This window comes from Etheostoma cragini, chromosome 8, assembly GCF_013103735.1.
Source record: "Etheostoma cragini isolate CJK2018 chromosome 8, CSU_Ecrag_1.0, whole genome shotgun sequence".
Classification (NCBI taxonomy): domain Eukaryota; kingdom Metazoa; phylum Chordata; class Actinopteri; order Perciformes; family Percidae; genus Etheostoma; species Etheostoma cragini.
Genome location: NC_048414.1, coordinates 18,591,803 through 18,610,615, shown reverse-complemented (window position 1 = coordinate 18,610,615; position 18,813 = coordinate 18,591,803). Strand labels below are relative to the sequence as shown.

Sequence of the window (18,813 nt, the reverse complement as noted above, 5' to 3'; positions counted from 1 at the left end):
TTGGCAGAATGATAAATTGTACAAATAATGACTTCACCCATTCATAAACTGTTTCCATTTTACACATTCAGGTGATTATTCACTGACCAATCAGCAGAGAAGTGCTGTTCTTGTTGGCTACACACTTTAAAAGGGTTTGATTATGTTTTGGATTTCCCATCTTTGGCCAGAGCATTCCTGTATTAGAAGCAGGCCGTTCTTAATCTCCAGACACCTCTTTGTAGCTCTGCTCTTCAGTTCTTTGCCCTTGAGAAGAAAAACAAATGTTAAGAATGCATATGCCAAGAGTGTTGTCACACAGTATTTAAACAATCAATCTGTCAATAGTTTGAGCTATGAGTCACCCTAAACTCCTCCACCTTACATTTTCAAAAGGGTGAGACACACTGACTTTTACTATATTCCTGGAATTAAAAAAAATCCTTCCTTGACTTTTACATTGCTTAACATTTTAATAATAGTTTAACAATGTGTAATACCTGAGTGAAGTCCCAGTGAATCCCCATTCCTTTCTGCACAGCCTCTTTGCAGTTATGAAGGCCAGGCTCCGTTTTCTCCCCCGGATCAGTTAAACAGCGGTTGTCATTGTACTTGTGGGACTTGATGCCACCAATATAGAGCTCACCGGTTGACCGATAATAACAGGTCTAAAAGAAATTGTAAATAAGCAGCAGCAAACAGACAATAGACACGTGTAACCTTTCAGGGACTAAAATCCTTAATCTTGACAACCATTGTTACTTGCTTTACTTACTTGAGGTCCATAGTAGTAGCAATTGTAGGCGATGGGTGTGTGACCTGGCACTGGTCCTTGGTCTAAGCACATGCCAGTATCAAGATTCTTCAACTATAAATAGGGGAGTTCATCATTTTATCAAATCCAATGAAATTGTATCCAATACTATGACATGTATCATTAAAATAAACAATGTAATCTGGCAGTGCACATGTGGCGCAAACACCCTGAAGTACTGCCTCTACCACACGTACAAAGATCCATTAGGTAGAACTATCTATCTGTCTCGGGGTGGCAGTAGATCAGGCCGTAGGGAGTTGGGTTGGAAACCGGAGGGTCACTGGTTCAAGTCCCCGTATGGACCAAAAAGTAGGGAGTGTGGATTGGTGGCTGGAGAGATGCCACTTCACCTCCTGGGCACTGCCAGGTGCTGTTGAGCAAGGCACCGTACCCCCCCCAAACGTTCAGAGCGCTGGTTCGGCTGGCAGCCCACTCACTCTGACATCTCATCTCTCCATTAGTGCATGTATACATCCTAAGCGTGTGTGTGTAATTCAAGACTGTGTGTAAACTAACAAAGTGTGGAGACAGAGTGTAAAATTGTAATTTCCCCATTGGGGATCAATAAACAGATTTTAAAAAACGAAACTTACTCCTCCGTAGGCAACTAGGTCAGTCAAGGGATCCAACTTGGGATACACATTTTCCAGGTACCATTTGAAAGGTTTGCAGTTCAACCTTTCCCTGAGTTTTTTCCTTTCAGAGATATCCCCAATGTCAATTCCGTGATTCTGCAGAGAATAAAGTACGATTTGTTTGTCACATTTGTACACATAAGAAACAATTTTCATTATGGACCCTTGGCTGTTCATTCTGCATCCTGTGTGCATGAGGACTGCAGTATTCCATAGAAAGGGCATCATCATTTTTGTTCTACCTGACTACATTTGAAGTACCTCAAACGGCAAGTTCCAAGCCAAGTTGACGTTGTGTTTGTAATCATCCATCCAGACTTCTGCCACCCGCAGGGCGTTTCTTTTCATGGCTTTGGACAGGTCAGGCATGTAGGGCTTGTGGGCCCTCTCAATATGGGCGATCCTGGAGCATGGAACTACTTCAATACTGCCTCCACATGTCCACACCTACATGAGCAAAAAAAGCTTAGCTTTGTAGTAGTTGATAAAACCGAATAATTGATCAGTTAACAATGATAATTGTGCAAGTGCAAAGCATGAGTAAAAAGGTTAAGAGTTAATAAGAGCTACTTCACAAACTGTGGGTAGCACCGCCGCTTGTTATATGCACTCAAGAGTTTGTAAGGCTCCATCTCCCAGGAGACCCCCACAGCTGACCCATAAAGTTAATAATTTTGATAACAGAAAAATTGCCAGAAAACCAGTGGAGACTCAAGGAAGTTATTACTCATAGTCAAGAAATAGTCCCTCTGGGATTTTTTTGTACTGATTTCATAATATTATATATGAGTGCCATAAGGACACAACTGAAATATTGACACACAGATTGTTATTCAAAGAAAACAAGGCATAAGAGTAAAATGCTAAAAGGTGGGTAGATCATGCCAACAACACTCTGGGCACGTTATCAGATTTTACAGAACCAGACATAATTTTGATCAAACTTGAAATCAGCAGCTATTGCTGAACACAATATTTGATTATTTAGTGTTATCAGATCAAACATGACCACATGAACAGATGCCATAACAACTATTTATTAATCTTAAAAATGACAAGAGTGACACAAAAAACGACACAAACATTTCCGCAATGTAATTCACAATATGGGCTTATGGAAGTAAACAATTGTAAACCCCATTCATTTGATTTAAAATGCATTAATTACACTTCAATCCACACTGACTAAAGATAAGAACAAATATCTTCATCTTGAAGTAATGCTCAGCAACTTTCACCAAGGCTTTTACTCTTAAATTTTAAAACTGTCTACAAACACATACACTATTAATATAACTGCATGTGCATTAACCTTTTAAATATACTGTACATTTACTTACTATTCTGCATTAGTCTGTCTAGAAAACGTTTGTGCTAAAAAGGCGTATCCCACTCTTTTACCATTTGGAGTAAGTTTAGTTGTACCTCTTTTGCCATTTTTTCAACTGTAACTGTAGCAATATTGAGCATCTTATAACAAAAAGATCAAATATTGTGTTCATTACATGGCAATTGCAGCGTAATCTGCACAAAATTCATTTAGACTCTCCTGTGAAATCTGACATAATGAATAATAAATAAACATAAATAAGCTTGGAGGTACTGTTTGGTGGATTATGTTACCTTTGGACAGAGACAGGCTAGCTGCTTTCTTCCTGTTTCCAGTCTTGATGCTAGTTAAGCAAAGTGCATGCTTTTTTTATTCATTAACCATAGAGACACAAAAGTGGTATGAATCTAATTGAACTGTCCGCAAAAAAGTCAATTAAACATGATCCAGTTAAGTCTAAATCAAGTTATCCATGTATTTCAAGGTTTATTAGGCGCAAACACTGCACTGTTTTAGTAGTATCATAACACTATGATACAGGATTTTACAAATCTGGAAAGATACTGTATTATGACAGGTATCTGTCCCAACCACTGTGAGGTAACCAGTTCTGGTTTGACTAAGTAAGCGGGGCAATTGGACTGAACCCATGGATCAACTTGCTGCAGGTTGGCCTGGGACTGCACCCTCAGGTGTAAGATAGGGGAAGCTTACTCACTCGAATTCCCAGCTCAACATTTTCTCCACCGTACACTTTCATTCCTTCATCGAGGAGTCCGATTTCTCCTAGATACTTTCTTTCAGCAACTAGGATCCCCATGACAGACGGGCTCCTGAGGTGAAAGAAGAGACCGGTTACTACTGTATCATTTAAAAACATGTTGCTTCGCCATAAGCATTAAAGTAAAGCTTCATCCAAGATACGTATATGTATGTATACAATATGTTTGACACATATTTAAGTTGAAACAAGACTGAGCAATTACACTTAAAAAAACGTACTTTCCAGGTAACGAGCCATCTTTGAGTTTGTAATATTCGTCCGAAAACCCCTCATACATGCACCATAAAGCCCAGTCGAAGGCGTGTGATGCTGGCTGGTATGGAATAACCTTGAGATCATCAAAGTTAACTTTGTCAAACACGGGCGAAGTCACCACCGTTCGGTCAGCCTTGATCTGTGTCAGCAAGGGTTCCGCCCTGAAAGAGGGGAAGGGATGAGAGGTGGCTTGTTCATCACTTAATCAAACTATATAACCGGAACAACCAGTGAGACCAGTGCAACGTCATATGTCTTTGTCTCTTTTAAGCAACTTATAAAAGGGAGCTTGCAGGTGTATTTGCTTCTTTAATCAAGCTTTCAAAAACAGACACAACACACCCAAGTAGTTTTGGAAAACAACCATTTCCTCTGCATTAAGTTTCATTTGTACGCAACCCGTGGGAACATTGGTGCAGCTTTTGGACGGTGGAGGGAGCTTCAGAAAAAAAAAAAAGTTTAATTTTGATGCAGAGATCTAGTTAATGTCACCCAAATGAGATGTTGTTTTTTTTTAGCTTAAGCACAATTGAAAAGTCAGCTTGCCAAACTTACTATCACACTACAAATGAGCCTACGACTAGAAGGTTGCATAACTTACATAAACGTTTTGTCAGTATTGGTGGTAAGTTTGATCCTTTTAAGTGAATCTCATTACAGTTTTAATTTGAAAAAAACAGAGGGCTGTTTAGGAAGACAAGTTAACACAGCTGCTCCCAATATATCATGTTAACGGCATCTCCTTATAGAACCTTTAACGTGGAATCAAATGAACGAATGACTGAATGAAAATGGTATATGTAAACCAGGTGTAAAAGATGGATTGTGGCCTCATTCTTACCACAGCTCATGGACTTCGATGTGGGCATCCAGGATGGCCACTACGTCAGCGGTAGAAGCCCTCCAGCCAGAAGCCCTGGCGTGAGACAGGCCAAAAGACTCATTGTGCCTCACCCTTGTAATAGAGAGACCTGGGTTCTCCTGCTCAAGCGACTTCACATACAAGTCAAGGTCCCCCTTCAGGTTTTCTAAATTAAGAGAAAATGCGGGCATTAGTTTTGAGACTAGGGGTGAGGACAGAGGTTTTTACCATAGAAAGTTTAGATCACACGTGTCAAACTCAAAGTTGGCCCCCATATTAATTGAGGTGCACAATTAATTTCAGCCTGCCTATTTTTTGTCACTATTTTCCAATGTTTCATTTTCTTTAACATTTTTGTTACCCAAACTGTTATGTGAAAAGACTATGAGACATGCTATAATATAGTCAAAGTTATTTGACTTTTTCAATGACCTAAAAGCAATAAACTCTCCATGTCTGGCCCTTGATGTGATTCTCCTTTTCCAGGGTGGCCCTCAGGGAAGTTGAGTTGGACACCACTGGTTTAGACGCTGCAGTGACACCCGTTTCCATACCAAATTCCCAGAGGGCAAAGTACACTCTACAATTTTGAGAGCAACAGCTCTGATCGTAGATGTGCCTCACATTTAGTAGTAGTAGTTTATTTGAACATGTAAGACAGTAAAATAAAAATATACTGTATAAACATAGATTCATGCATACATATACATATTTAAAATGACAAATAAATAAGCTCATGTACTTCTCAGCACAATCTCCCAACATGATTGAAAGTCATTCTAACAAAAAATGTCCATGTTCAAAAAGGAGTAGGAAGACGTTCATGAACAACTTATCAGGTCCTTCCCCCTACATGCTCCCAAAGTACATGCAACTGAAGTGAAATATAAACCGTAAGCTGATGTTGTGACTGTGTCCAATTTTAAGTTGTAGTTGTACTAATTAAAAAGGTGTTTCTAATGTTTTACTCACCCATGGGTGTACATTAGGATGGAGAAGAATGGGAAACCCCATTAGTAGATTGCAATCCAGTGCCACTCCACCACTAATTAGAGTCTTAAAACGACTAAATGCTGTTACATCATAACATATCAGGGGTTTATGTGCTCCTACAAAAAGGAGTACAATGCTTATTTGCCTTTTCTTTTTGATAATTAGATAAGAAGATCAGCATCACTGTAATGTCTGTCTGGTAAATATAAGGCTTCAGCTAGCACTAGGTTAGCTTAGCATAAAGACGGGAAACAAAGGAAAACCGCTAGCTTGGCTCTGTCCAAAGCTCCCAAAGTCCACCTTGCCAAAAGTCCAAAGCTCACCAATAAACACATATCTTATTTGTTAAAATGTGTATTTTCTCCTCTCCACTGTGGCACTAATTGCTTGCTCTTGGGGGAATTAGTGGAACTGTTTGGTCTTTGTAAATTATAGTGTGTGGTCTAGATTGGAAAGTGTCTTGAGATGACTCTTACGATTTGATGCAATAACCGTGGTATAAAAACACCAATTTGTGGTTTTCCTGGGATTTATGTGCTGGAGCTTTACCATCTTAAATGTCATTATCTATGGCATAACAAACAAACTGTTGTTTTTCTACTTTTTTTGAACCGATGAAGCAAACAAGGTGTAACATATTAATCAGCGATCTTTAACGTAGTAGTAAGCAGATTTTTTTGTTTTTGTTCTAACTTTGGACAAAGCCCGGCTAGCAGTTTCCAGTCTTCATGCTAAGCTAAGCACCTGCTTACTGGAGCATAATATTTCACCATACATACAGTATATGATAGTGATATCAACTACGGCATGCCATCTAACTCTTGGCAAGAAAGTGAATACACATTTTTCAAAATGGCCGAATTCTCAAAATTACTTTAAAGCCAAAAGTTCATGTGACAAAATACATTTTAGGAGATTTTACAAGACTGCTTAGAAAACTGGATAAGTAGACAACACCCATCACATAGATCCTAACAATACAAAAACAAAGAACACTGCACAATGAAACGTGTGTTTATCTCCCAGTACAACAATTTACTTTACATTATGGAGTCACGGGTTTGACATGTTTGCACGACTCAAACATTTGCTTTCTACATACCCTCAGAACTATTGTCGTCCACCAATATGATCTCCTTCAGCAGGTGTTTAGGGGTGCGGTCAATGATGCTGCGCAAAGCTCTTTTGATAATAGACAGGGCCTCATTCAGGTAGATCAACACCACTCCAAGGCTTGGTAAGTCTTCTGGGTAACTCTTCTTCAGACACCTAATCAGAAACAGAAGGATTGGATAAAACCACAGTATTCCCATGGGTACGCTGTGTAAATGCTTTATCTAAAGACAAACCTGTGAGAACAGAGTGGTGAAGGATAATCAGCAAACAACGAACTGGATGGGATCTGGGGCCATTTCTTTAACTTTAATCTGTGTATGAAGTGAAATGACCGTACCTTTTATCCCTGGTGTCTGGAAGAGCTCGATCTAGAGGAAGGCGATCGCTGAGAAAAACGTTGTATCCATACTTGTCAAACAAAGCCTGTGCCTCTCTTTGGTCGTCCTCCGAGAGATTCTCCCCCCACGTCTTGAACAGGGCAGAGTCGGGAAACACTTTATTCGACTTTATCTCTTGATGAGTCTCCTTCTGGTCTGGGATTTTTGCTTCCGGTTTCTCTTGCTGCTTCGGCTGTGTTTTCACAGTTAACTGTTCCACCTCGGCAGCTTTTCTCCGTCTGAGTCTGTCCTCTTCGAGCATTTTCTGCATGTCGTCTTGCTTTTTCTCAAAAACTCTGACTATGTTACCTTGACAAAAGGATGACAGGGACGGAGTCAAATGAGTGGCTTGATTACTGATGACAACATGTTTTCTTATTTAAAGTAAAATCAAATTTTTTGGTCTAAATCTCTATTTATGGACGCCCGCTCTACCAGGTGAGCTATAGCCAGGCGCTCATTAATAGAGGTCTAGACCTCGATCCAGCGGCCGGAGGTTCGACTCCGACCTGCGGCACTTGCTGCATGCCATGCCCTCTCTCTCTCTCCCCCTTTCATGTCTAAGCTGTCCTATAGAAATAAAGGCTTAAATGCCCCCCCCCCCCAAAAAAAAAACATTACATTTTTTTCTTGAGATGAATGTTCTCTAGATGGATTGGATTCAACATTTAATACATGGTATTGATATCCAGAGGGAAAGTAGTCATCAGAAGCACAAGAGAGAGAGATACTCAATACAAAAGGATACACACACAAAATTGTAAAAATACATTAAAACACCAAAAAATATGAATAGACTGCAAACGTCAAGAAAAGTTCCATCAGAAGACATTCATCTCATGTTAGACTCCACATCTGCAGGTATTCTTTTAGCGACACTTGTGTTGTTTTAATGCAATATCATTTAGAAGCGTAAAATACATTCGAGGAACTACTTTCTAACAATCCTTCTAACAATGAATGATCGGTGATGTCACTGAAGTTAAATCATACAGAACAGAACCTAACTTTCTTTCCATTTGCCCATCTCCGTGTGTAGTGAAGACCAAATACATTGGTACACATCCAGTGTAACCCAACTTACGGAGTTGGCTGATGCTTGTCTCCAGGTCAGTAAAACTCCTGATCATTCGCGGTGTGTCCAGCTCTTTGGGAATCTCAGCTTCAGGCTCAAATCTACCCTTCATAAACAAGCCCACGGGGACGAGAAGCCCTATGACCCCCAGGGCGACGATGGTCCGCTTGAACGACACCGCTCTCATAGTGATAACGCACAGACCGGGACCCCCCGCAAGTGAATGGAAAACCTGGAAAGACGCGCACGCAGCGACCTTAGACTAGGCTGCTGGACTGAGGGCTTCAACCAGACAATTTGCACGCGAATGAATGGTGTTATTTCTAGATTGGGGCTCTTGTTTTGTTTAAAAGAGCGTGAGCAGTGGGATGCACGCGAGGTGAGAGCCGTCCTACTTGCCCATATTAAGCGGAGGTGTTCCCAAGCAGGCTGAGCCCGGACTGAGCCCGGACTGAGCCGTGTGGTCAAATGCGTTACTGCAGCCGCAGGGAACTTATTCAAATGAGTTCTCACAATACACACACAGGCAACTAATAGGGGAGACTGTGAGAAGGTGGAGACGGCAGGTTGTTTGATTTGTATACAGGCTATATAGCTTGCTGGATTCATCTTCTTGTTTTCTTGTCTTGTGTTGGGTGCAGTCAGAGGAGCTATGTGGCCAGGGGCGTAGCACAAAGCTCTGGCCCCTGTAGGAAGGCCTTTTCTATGGGCCCCTCCAAAAAATGACAAACAAATAACACTTGGTAGTGAGAAATACTGAGTTAAAAATGGAAAATAGTATTAATACTGTACATAATCTTTTTGGTACATAACCTGCCCCCCCAGTCCGACGCCACTGAATGTAGGCTAGATGTATGGGTCAAGGTAATATTTGTGACATTAACAGCTCAAATGAGTTACTTGCTTGAATGCTCAAATGTTAAAATTCAAATCTCTTAAGTCTTAAAACATAAATAGTCTCTGTGAGGCTAGGTACAGCTTGCTTTGGGCTAAATTCTTACTTCAGTATGCTAAGGGGCCGCTTGGTTTTTCTTGAATGGACCATTGGAGGAAAAGAGGGGAAGGTCGTCCAACTTTTATATTCATGAAAACAGTAACATTTCAAAGTGGCTTGTTTGGTGCATATATATGTATTTTTTAATTTATTTACAAAATACAGGTTATATACACAGACACATGGTACATAGGCATAGGTGCAATAGAGAACGTAAAAAATCTATAACAAAAAAACAAAAACAGCAAACAACTAACAATTTACAATCATGGGCGTGAAGCTCCATGTAGCTCGGCTGTGGCTCATTTGGAGATTTGGCGTGTCCCCTTTTTTTTTTTTCATCCAGGTAACAATATGGCCCGTACTGTCGTACGGTTGGGGGGGATTTTTTTGTTAAAAATCCTTTAACAAGTGTATTTTCTGGTTTATGATATTCAAAATTTGAGACGTATGAAACGCTATTTGATTGAAATGATCTCAGAAATAATTTATTTTAAAAAAGACTACATTTTTTTGACTAAAACTTGCCTAAGATACCTTGAGTTCTCTTTTGACTTAAACTATACTAAAATGATGAGACTTTTTACTCAACTAACAAAAAAACACATGTGAATGACTAAATATGACTAATACTAACAAGGACATTTGGTTAAAAATAGGTGACAAAATCAACACTATTTGCAAGTAAGTTGAGAAGAAAGGAGTGGTAGCATGCAAGCTCCCAAACTGACGCTCGTCTGAGAAAGGGAGTTTTGAATAATGTTCAACTTCAGCAGCTAAAATGTACAATGACTGAGGAAGCCTAGTGATTTGTCCTTAGCAACCAGTTCACTTGTTGAATTTGTCACCCAGTGTCCTTCGTTGAATGGTCTCAATGTTTTATTGATGTACTTCATGTGGATACTAAAGGACTACCAGAGGACTACTAGAGGAGTATTTGAAGTAATGCAGTAATGCAGGAAGTGTGCATTTAGTTTCCATACTTATTGTGTTTCCACAAAATTGTTAGTGAGTAAATAATGTTGATGATGCCTGAAATGGCCAAAATAACAGTGGACGTTAATGTCTAAGATTAGAAGGCAGCTGGTTGGTTATGTAAGTCATAATTAAAAAAAACAAAAAAACAGTGGCTGTCTGTACGTCTTTGCCAATCACATACCAGTACAGGAGGCATTAATACATTGCTGCGGAGGGTCATACCTTTTTTCCCAATCATCGTGCAGGGCCATAGAAAAATGTATTATTGGCAAAGGGATGGTGAAGTGTTTTTGGACTAAAGACCCCAAAACTCCTCCGGTATCCCCTTAAATAAAAAATGACCATTGACCATTGACCATGGTAACCATTGTGCATCCCTTAAGAAGTTGCTGAGATGTCCATGAAAGACAAAACTATCTGCATAACATAACTGCCATAACATTATGCACAGCATTAATATTATTTCCTACTTTTAACTGAGTGATCCTGACTACCAAATATTAATTAATTAATTAATTAATTTGTTTTGTAATTTTAACACTTTGCCAATGCTGTTGTCTATATGATTTTCTTTGGGATTACTACATGCTTGGTGCATTTTGTTTTTACAGTCTGGGATATGTCAGTTATTAGCAGCAACATTGCAGTCCTTCATAATACAGCAGCAAAACCCTGAGTGGAAACCAGGAAAGTATTATGTATTCGCCCAGTAGAGAAAACATGAGATAATGGCTGAATCCTGTGAAAAATAGTAAAAAATTACAATTCTGAAGGCTGTAGATTGAAAGCCTGATATGGCTGCGGGATAACAAATTTTGCTTTTAATGAGTGTCATGGAACATTTTGTTCTTTAGGGTCTGAGGACCGAGGTTGAACTTCCAAAATTTTAAAAAAGAATTGCACACATGAAAAAGCCAAGTAAAAAATGTAACTAGTGATCCTTATAGAGGATCATCAGGAATCATCCTCTGGGGACCACCAATATTTAAACCAAATGTCATGCCAATCCATCCAATGATTGTTAAGACATTTCACCAAAAAACAAAAGAAAAGTTAAGGTTTTGGTGACTGTAATGAGTATTCATGACTTAAAAAAAAGAAGAAGCAAAATACAATAATATAGCATTATATTCAAAAAAAACATTGAGGCGTCCTCTCCCTGTTGTTTCATGAATATACAATAGCCGGAACTGTATAGTTACTGGTCCAGTGAACTCAGACTATAATTAAGGAGGATTGCAAAATTAGGTTATGTTTTTATAATTGTACAACACTCTGAAATTATAATCCCAGTTTACTGGACAGAACCCATATGGTATGCTAAGAATGCCAAGTACAATGCACACAAAGAGTAATATACATGATTACTTTCTATACTGTTAAAGAATAGAAAAAGAAATAAATCAACTAAAAAGATGTGTTGGTCTCTGACCAGTCTGCCGTTGTTAGAACCATTGTAGAAACACGTTTACAGGACTTTATTTCTATCGTGGACACATTTGCAACTTCATCAGCCTCTTCTAATAATCTCAACAACTCCCATATTCACCAAACTTCTGACAACAATATGAACAGCAGTCTTCATCAATGACTGTGTCACAATGTTACAATAATAACAGTATTTAACTGAATGATAATAAGGTAAAACCACTGCTGAGTGAACAGAAAAGGCACCAGGATGAATTAATCCTGGTTGTTAGCCTGGGCAGGCACAGAATCAATCTCCACGCATGGAAATGTATCCGCCTCTGCTCATGAAACCGAGTCAAGGCTTAAATCATCCAGGATGACTGGGAAAATCCCGGCTTATTCCACTGTCTAGGTTTTGTGAAATAGGCCTCAGGCGTCTCCACAGCAAAACTATTTCACATCTCGGCTTTACCAAACATGACTCCTATCCCATGTCCCCTTTAATGGCCTCATTAGCGCTGTAATTATGCATCCCAAGAATGCTCCTCAGTCAGGGCATGTTTACAACCCAGTACTCCATCAGCAAAATACAATTCAACCATTGAATCATACATTTATGAAATCAAGGTCACAATTTTATACATCATCACGGACCCTCAAGCTAATGCTCGTCCTGCTGACTCTGCCAAGTCCCTCTGAAAATCTCTGGTTTTAAAAAAAGACTAAATCAATAAAAAATCTATAAAAAACAAATACTGTATATATATATATATATATATATATATATATATACACTGTACATGTATATATAGATATAGATATCTACTGTATCTACTGATATCTACTGTAAATAAATACTTATTACTCTGCTGCTCAGATTGCTTTCTAACATGTATTATCTGTGCTTTTTACTACACAATAACACAATAAAGTAATAATGTATAGCAATTCTTGCAAATTAACCTCTTTCTCTGCAACCACACAATGCCATCAGCATACAATAACATTTACAGCATATGGTCTGAGTACTACACACTTGAATAAAAATAGTGAAAAAATGTTTCCTCTTCAATTACTTTTGATTACAGAGCTTTGATATAATAGTTTATTTCATTACCAAACCATTGTTGTGCGATTACAAAGCCAGATTTTTACACTTGCCGTTTAACTGTGTTTTAAGGTTGCTTCTGATGTGTACTCATGGGTACTCGCCATAGACTGTATATATATTAATGGTCTATGGTACTCACCCATTTTATCTAAGGTCCTTTCAATCCTGTCCAGCTTCCTCCTCACAATCTCTTGATCTGTGACTCCCTCTGTAAAAGATTTACCCGTTCTCCAACTCGCGATCATGAAAATTATGATGTATATTATTAGGAATGAAAAAGCTCCAGTTATTATAACCCCTCGCACTGGAGTCTTCATTGTGCTTTCAACCAATGGATATCATTAGTTATTCTGTCTCTTCTCTAACAGCTTTACAGGTAAGTTGTACAATAAAGCCGTTCTTATCTTGAGATGACATTGCTTTCCATATGCATCTTGCAGTCATAGTACCTTGCTGTCTTGTGGGTGGCCAAAGTACACCAGTCGTTACTGTGCCTACAAGCATGTTCAATTTGATCATGTTTTATGGTTTTACAAAATTTAAATATCTTTTCAATGACAACCTGGAAAATATGTGGATCAGTCTTTATTACTTGCAATAACTACTGTAGTGTTGTATAGATATACACTACATTACTGGAACTATCATTGTACACACATTACAATTAAGATTATGGTCCTCTTGGCAGTCACTTTTCCACTTATGTATTATTTTAAAGAATAATTTTTTATTTAATTGTACATACTTTGGCTTTTTACTTGTACGGTTGAACTCATTTTTGTGATTTATGTGACTTTGCTGCTGTTACACTGCAATTTCCTTTAGATATGATTAAAGTACTTTATACATTCAAGCACTTTTTTAAAAACTGATCGAGCTCTGTCAGGTACTTATAAGTGCTTATAACGGCTACATTTTGGGGTATTTTGGCCTTTATTTTTGACACGACAGCTGAAGACATGAAAGGAGAGAGAGAGGGGGAATGAGATGGGAGGAAACCTCTTTATATGGGTGCTGCGCTCTACCAACGGAGCTATCTGGGCGCCCAGTACTGTTACATTTTTTAATTGTATGGAAGTCTAAACCTAAATTTGACCCCTCCAGTAATTGTTAAAGTGCAGTAGGGTTAAATATAGTTTCAGCAGCATGTCATCTCCAGCTTTCACGGCACAATATTATGTCCAAATAAAAAAAAATTTTTCTTTTTATCCAAAAAATGAATATGGCCGATATGTGACTTAAGAAAACATTTAATTTAAACATTGAAGATAAGCTTAGGATACCATGGGTAAGGTAGCCACTACGGTAGCCATGTAGTTAAACTTAAGGATTCCCTGTTCCACATGTACAGCATGGTACATTTGAGGGTGGCAGTATCTCAGTCCGTAGTGAGTTGGGTTGGGAACGGGGGGGAATCACTGGTTCAAGTCCACATATGGACCAAAGTACGGTGGTGGACTGGTAGTTGGAAAGGTGCCAGTTCACCTCCTGGGCACTGCCAATGTGCTCTTGAGCAAGGCACCAACCCCACAAACGCTCAGGGCACCTTTCCATGGGTAGCCCCCTCACTCTGACATCTCTCCACTCAGCGCATGAATTGTTACTGAGCGTGTGTGTAATTCAGGCCTGTGTGTAATAACAGAGTGTAAATTGTCATTTCTCCTTGTGGGATTAATAACGAATACATTATTAACATTAAAACATGTTTAAATAATGTAATAATATTCATTCTTTCCTATCCATCTGACCCAGTTTAATACACAACTCGATTTTCTACGGTATATGTAGTAGGGGGTCCCTACTCTGTTTATTCTTTCAGCCAAGACATTTTTCAAAAAGTGTTGAAGAGCCCTGCTCTAGAGGGACTGCAATGGTAAAGTCATTTCTAATAAAACCAATAAGGAACAAGCAAGAAAAAACCTTCAAGACAACCTTTAGAGCATTTTTCTTTTTAATTTATGTACACAATATAGTTAAAGACCAATTAAAGACAATCGGAGGCACTGACATCCTCTGGCTGCCCTGGTGTTGTTGGTAGTTCAATAGTTGACGGTTTTGGCTGGCTTTGTCTCATCCAGGTCAGCTTCCAGGTAACGGAATCGGCGATGACGACGCAGAATCTCAATAGCCTTTTGTTCTACAGTGGAAGGAGTGATACCAAGATCCTCCAGACCAGGAAGTCCTGGGTACTTCAGGTCTGTTGTGTGAAACTGGAATATCAAAGTGCAGCACAGAATAAGTATACAACAGTTGGTGGCACAAATCCTCAAGTTTTAAGTTATATCAAGATCTGTGTTGTCTTACCCTGTCAACTTTGTCTGCGGTTGTCCAGGGCTCAAATGGGTTCATTGCGAAAAACTGAGCAGCAAGGCTGAAAGTAAAAATCAGAAACTCTCATATGATTGTACGGTGGTATATATCAAGTGCATCCAAGACACCTTTGTTCTTTTTAGCAACACACTGTGTTATATAATGCTTATGTTAGTTCCATAGAATACTCCCTGTCTCTGGAAATTATGTAAAAAACAACCCTGAATAAAGCACTTACTGATAGAGTGGGCGGGGCAGGGGGTAGGGCACAAAAGGTCTATGTGCCACTGCGTAGATGTACTCTACCAGGTCATGAAGGAGGTAACGGTTGGGACTAGACGACAAGAGAAAACAGGACAGAAACACTTTAAGAAGGAAAGCCCTCATCAAGAAAATCTGTGCTCAAAACATACACAAACACAGGGCATGAACAACAACAACATATGTTGACACAATGTTTTCTATCCTTTAATAGGCCATTTCTGGGCAGGCACTGCATTCAAACAAAGTACTCTTTAGCTTTCACTTACACGCATCCTTGTCTAAAGTTAACCTCTTTTTCCAAACTTTTACTAATGAAAATTAGTCCAATATTAGTTTTTGAAAATTCAAATAGTACGATTGTTAAAAACACATTTCTCAACATTTTGTTCAGTGCACTGCTGCCACTCAGGCCATGGCCATTTTTGCACTATACACTAAAGACAAAACTGTTCACCTTTCTTGTAAGTTGACATAAAAACTTTTTTTCTTGTGGACACACTTTTAGGACTGCAAATGAAGCACAATGAAATCCATAAATGATTTGTGCTTATGTTACCCATTTTCAAATGTCAGCATTTGCTCTACTCCAAGGCACAGAATTTCCAGCATAGTTATTTGAATGCTGACCACCTACCCAACTAATGCATATGTCTTCCCATTAGCATCAGGGTCTCTGACAGCATTGATTATGGCCTTGGCCACATCCACCACCTAAGGGAGAAAAGAAAAGGTTTAGTTGCGTTCATGTGATAAGCAGTAGAGTTATGCAGTGTGCATGGTTTCCTTTACAAAAAAAAAATAATAATTAAAATAATGTTTTGCCATGTGCAAAATAAACAATTTCTTTGTGAAACTATGTCCCAGCACATTTAGTGTGCATTGTTTCCTTTAGACAAAATGGGACTAGTGTAAATATTGGAAACCTAAGTTAATCAGACTCACTTTGTTTTAAAGTACTAGGTTTGTCACTATTCTTCAAATACATGGTTTGATTCAATTAAAAAAAAAGAAATCTGGCCATTAAAAAAATCTGAAATTCTAGTGGACAAACGCCAACTCTCATAACATGGTTGAAGGGTGTTTTTATTTTTTTAATGTTATTTATCAGAATCATTTATTTGTCATTATAGATGATTCTAAATGAATAGTGAACCAAAAACTAAATTATATAAATATTATTACATTATATATGATGCAACCGGTAGTTTGGAAAAGGCCTTATATCGGTTGATATTATCGGTCTGGACAACAACATTTTGAGTTTATCAGAGTTTACAGGGTGCATTTGAATGCACCATGAGTTTAATGAGGTGCATCTGAAGACACCATGAAGTCCCTTCAGAGCTCACAAGCTTTATCGTTGAATAACATAGCCCTGAGTTATGTTAGCATTTGTTATGTTATGTTAACATAACTTCTGCCAAATGCAGACACTGGCAGCTGCCTGTGCAAATCTTGATTGTCAACAATCATTTGTGAAGATTAATAGCTCTACTTGTGAAATTAGATAATTTGCTCGTGGGTTGGGTTCCAGTGACCTTTTACCAACTGGTGGTATTTTGTCGTTTAACAGCACTTTACTGGTGCATTGTCACCATTTTACAAACTGCCATTAGACCGGGCTGCATGTTGAATATATTTCTTCAGAATGTCAAATAGAATCTGTGAGTGAAAACTGCTTGTTTTTGTGTTATTACTATTATTACTGTAATAACTTACAGGCAGGGGGTAGGGCACAAAAGGTCTATGTGCTACTGCCTTGATGTACTCCTAATATATGTCTAAAACCGTTTGCTATATTTTGTACACTTATCTATCTCTGTACACTTATCTATCTTTGCTCTTATCTTTTCTGTTGCAAACCACAATTTCCCCACTGTGGGACAAATAAAGGTTTTCTTATCTTATCTACCAGGTCATGAAGGAGGTAACATTTGGAACTAATTATTAGAAACCTAAGTTAAAGTATGTGTCACTAATGTCCAAATCCACGATTCAGAAAAAACACTGACACTGTATTCGGTCTTACAACATTCCTGTTGTCAAATGCAGACACTCACAGCTGCCTGTTCAACTCTTGATTTTTGACATTTGTTTGTGAAGAGTAATATCTGCACGTGTGAAATTATATAATTTACTTGTGGGTTGGGTTCCGGTGCCCTTTAACCATCTGATGGTATTTTGTCGTTAAACAGCAATTTACTGGCGCAATAAGGTAGTGTTATTACATTATTAATAAATCATTTAATTTTGACCATATGGCCTTAGCAATAAACAAGCCATTCTTTAAAGGTGCAGTATGTAATATTGACAGCTAGTGTTTAAAATAGTTACTGCAGTACAAATTCAAAATACTGGAGAGCGTCGTCTCCCCCCCCCCCAGACTTGAAGTTCACGTTGATTGCTAGGCTGAGACCGCAGCATCTGCAACAATTTTGCTAGACGCTTGTCTCACATAGCCAGACATTAGTCCACAGCACAGCGGAGCAGCGAACGTTAGATGCCATATTGACATAAAAGTTAGAAAAGCTTGCGCTCACGTGGAGCTCTCTACCCAACTGTCCTGTTTGTTTGTGTGCTGCTTTCATGGCTGTACTAACCCTACAGCTGTAGCGCGCTGCGTTTATATCTGTCAAACTGGGCAGTTGATAACAACACACAGGCCAAAACACATACAGAAGTTCTGTCACGGAAGGGATAATACAAAAGGAGAAAATGCTTGCATTAGCATTGTTGTCAGAAAAGACGGTGTTTCAACTAAGCATGTTTACTAAATATATGATGAAAACGCATTGGGGTCATTTTAGCATTTCTTACAGTAAATATATTACATATTGAACCTTTGACTGTGTTTTTGTGCTTTTCTTCTTCTTCTTTTTTTTAAAGTATTGGTTCAGGCACCGGCATTGTTTTCAAAGTATCGCTTTAGCACCGCTATTGGAACACCAAGTTTCAGAAAATAGTTTTGAAAATTTTAATATATTATAGCATTAGAACAGTTGCCTCCTTTCAACAAACTTACATGAACAGGCTGCTTCACAGTCTTCTTCCCCAGGGATATGAGTGGGACAGCATTGCCAAACCAACGCATGTCTGACAAATAGATTGAAGGCACACATTATCAAAGGGAACATTTTCCATACTGTGGAACAAGTGAGTTGGAGCGTCCACAACAAAGCACTTAATGAGCATCACCAAACAAATGAAAAAGGTTGCAGTAAACAAACGTGTCGCACTCCTATTGCCCAGAGACCGACATGTTTGCATACTCGTCGATTACAGTCGGTGAACGGACAAAAACAACTGTCTTACTTGCGTAATAGTTGAAGAATCTGTCCTCCCTCCCAAAGATCTCAGAAGGCTTCATGATGATTGCATCAGGAAACTCATCTCTCACTGCTGTCTCTCCTACAGCCTATGGTAAAAGGCCATTTTACACAATGATCAACTACAAGAACACAGGTTCTGTCCAACAGAAAAATATGAGAGAGAGAGAGAGAGAGAGAGAGAGAGAGAGAGAGAG

General features: G+C 38.8%; 2 protein-coding genes across 4 annotated transcripts in view; both read right to left on the bottom strand.

Moving 5' to 3' along the window:
* Positions 1–8,505, bottom strand: LOC117948725 (probable polypeptide N-acetylgalactosaminyltransferase 8). 3 transcript variants are annotated; one of them, XM_034878527.1, is made up of 11 exons: positions 8,233–8,505; positions 7,109–7,457; positions 6,758–6,924; positions 4,642–4,828; positions 3,764–3,961; positions 3,480–3,594; positions 1,693–1,878; positions 1,385–1,527; positions 755–842; positions 480–647; positions 1–246 (listed from the first exon to the last, which is right to left on the bottom strand). In XM_034878527.1, the coding sequence occupies exons 1-11, from the start codon at positions 8,408–8,410 to the stop codon at positions 127–129; spliced, it is 1,899 nt and encodes a 632-aa protein (XP_034734418.1). In that variant the 5' UTR covers positions 8,411–8,505; the 3' UTR covers positions 1–126. The 3 variants fall into 3 exon arrangements, with proteins under 3 accessions (XP_034734418.1, XP_034734417.1, XP_034734416.1); XM_034878526.1 differs by having other exon boundaries at positions 755–847; positions 1,390–1,527; positions 7,109–7,448; positions 8,224–8,504; XM_034878525.1 differs by having other exon boundaries at positions 755–847; positions 1,390–1,527; positions 8,233–8,504.
* Positions 8,506–14,649: 6,144 nt separating this feature from the next.
* Positions 14,650–18,813, bottom strand: part of ndufa9a (NADH:ubiquinone oxidoreductase subunit A9a) — a 6,704-nt gene continuing 2,540 nt past the window's right edge. Inside the window, exons 6-11 of the mRNA XM_034878529.1 lie at positions 18,603–18,705; positions 18,313–18,383; positions 15,925–16,001; positions 15,265–15,360; positions 15,021–15,087; positions 14,650–14,926 (exon numbers count right to left, since the gene is read on the bottom strand). Of these exons, the coding sequence (XP_034734420.1) occupies positions 14,756–14,926; positions 15,021–15,087; positions 15,265–15,360; positions 15,925–16,001; positions 18,313–18,383; positions 18,603–18,705 (585 nt within the window). The 3' untranslated portion in view covers positions 14,650–14,755. The remainder of the gene's footprint in view (positions 14,927–15,020; positions 15,088–15,264; positions 15,361–15,924; positions 16,002–18,312; positions 18,384–18,602; positions 18,706–18,813) is intronic.

Coding starts and splice junctions, on each gene's coding strand:
- LOC117948725 (XM_034878527.1), bottom strand. CDS start 8,410: ATGAGAGCGGTGTCGTTCAAGCGGACCATCGTCGCCCTGGGGGTCATA. Junction 7,458..8,232: donor GACAAGCATCAGCCAACTCC/GTAAGTTGGGTT, acceptor CCTTTTGTCAAG/GTAACATAGTCAGAGTTTTT. Junction 648..754: donor GCTACTACTATGGACCTCAA/GTAAGTAAAGCA, acceptor AATTTCTTTTAG/ACCTGTTATTATCGGTCAAC.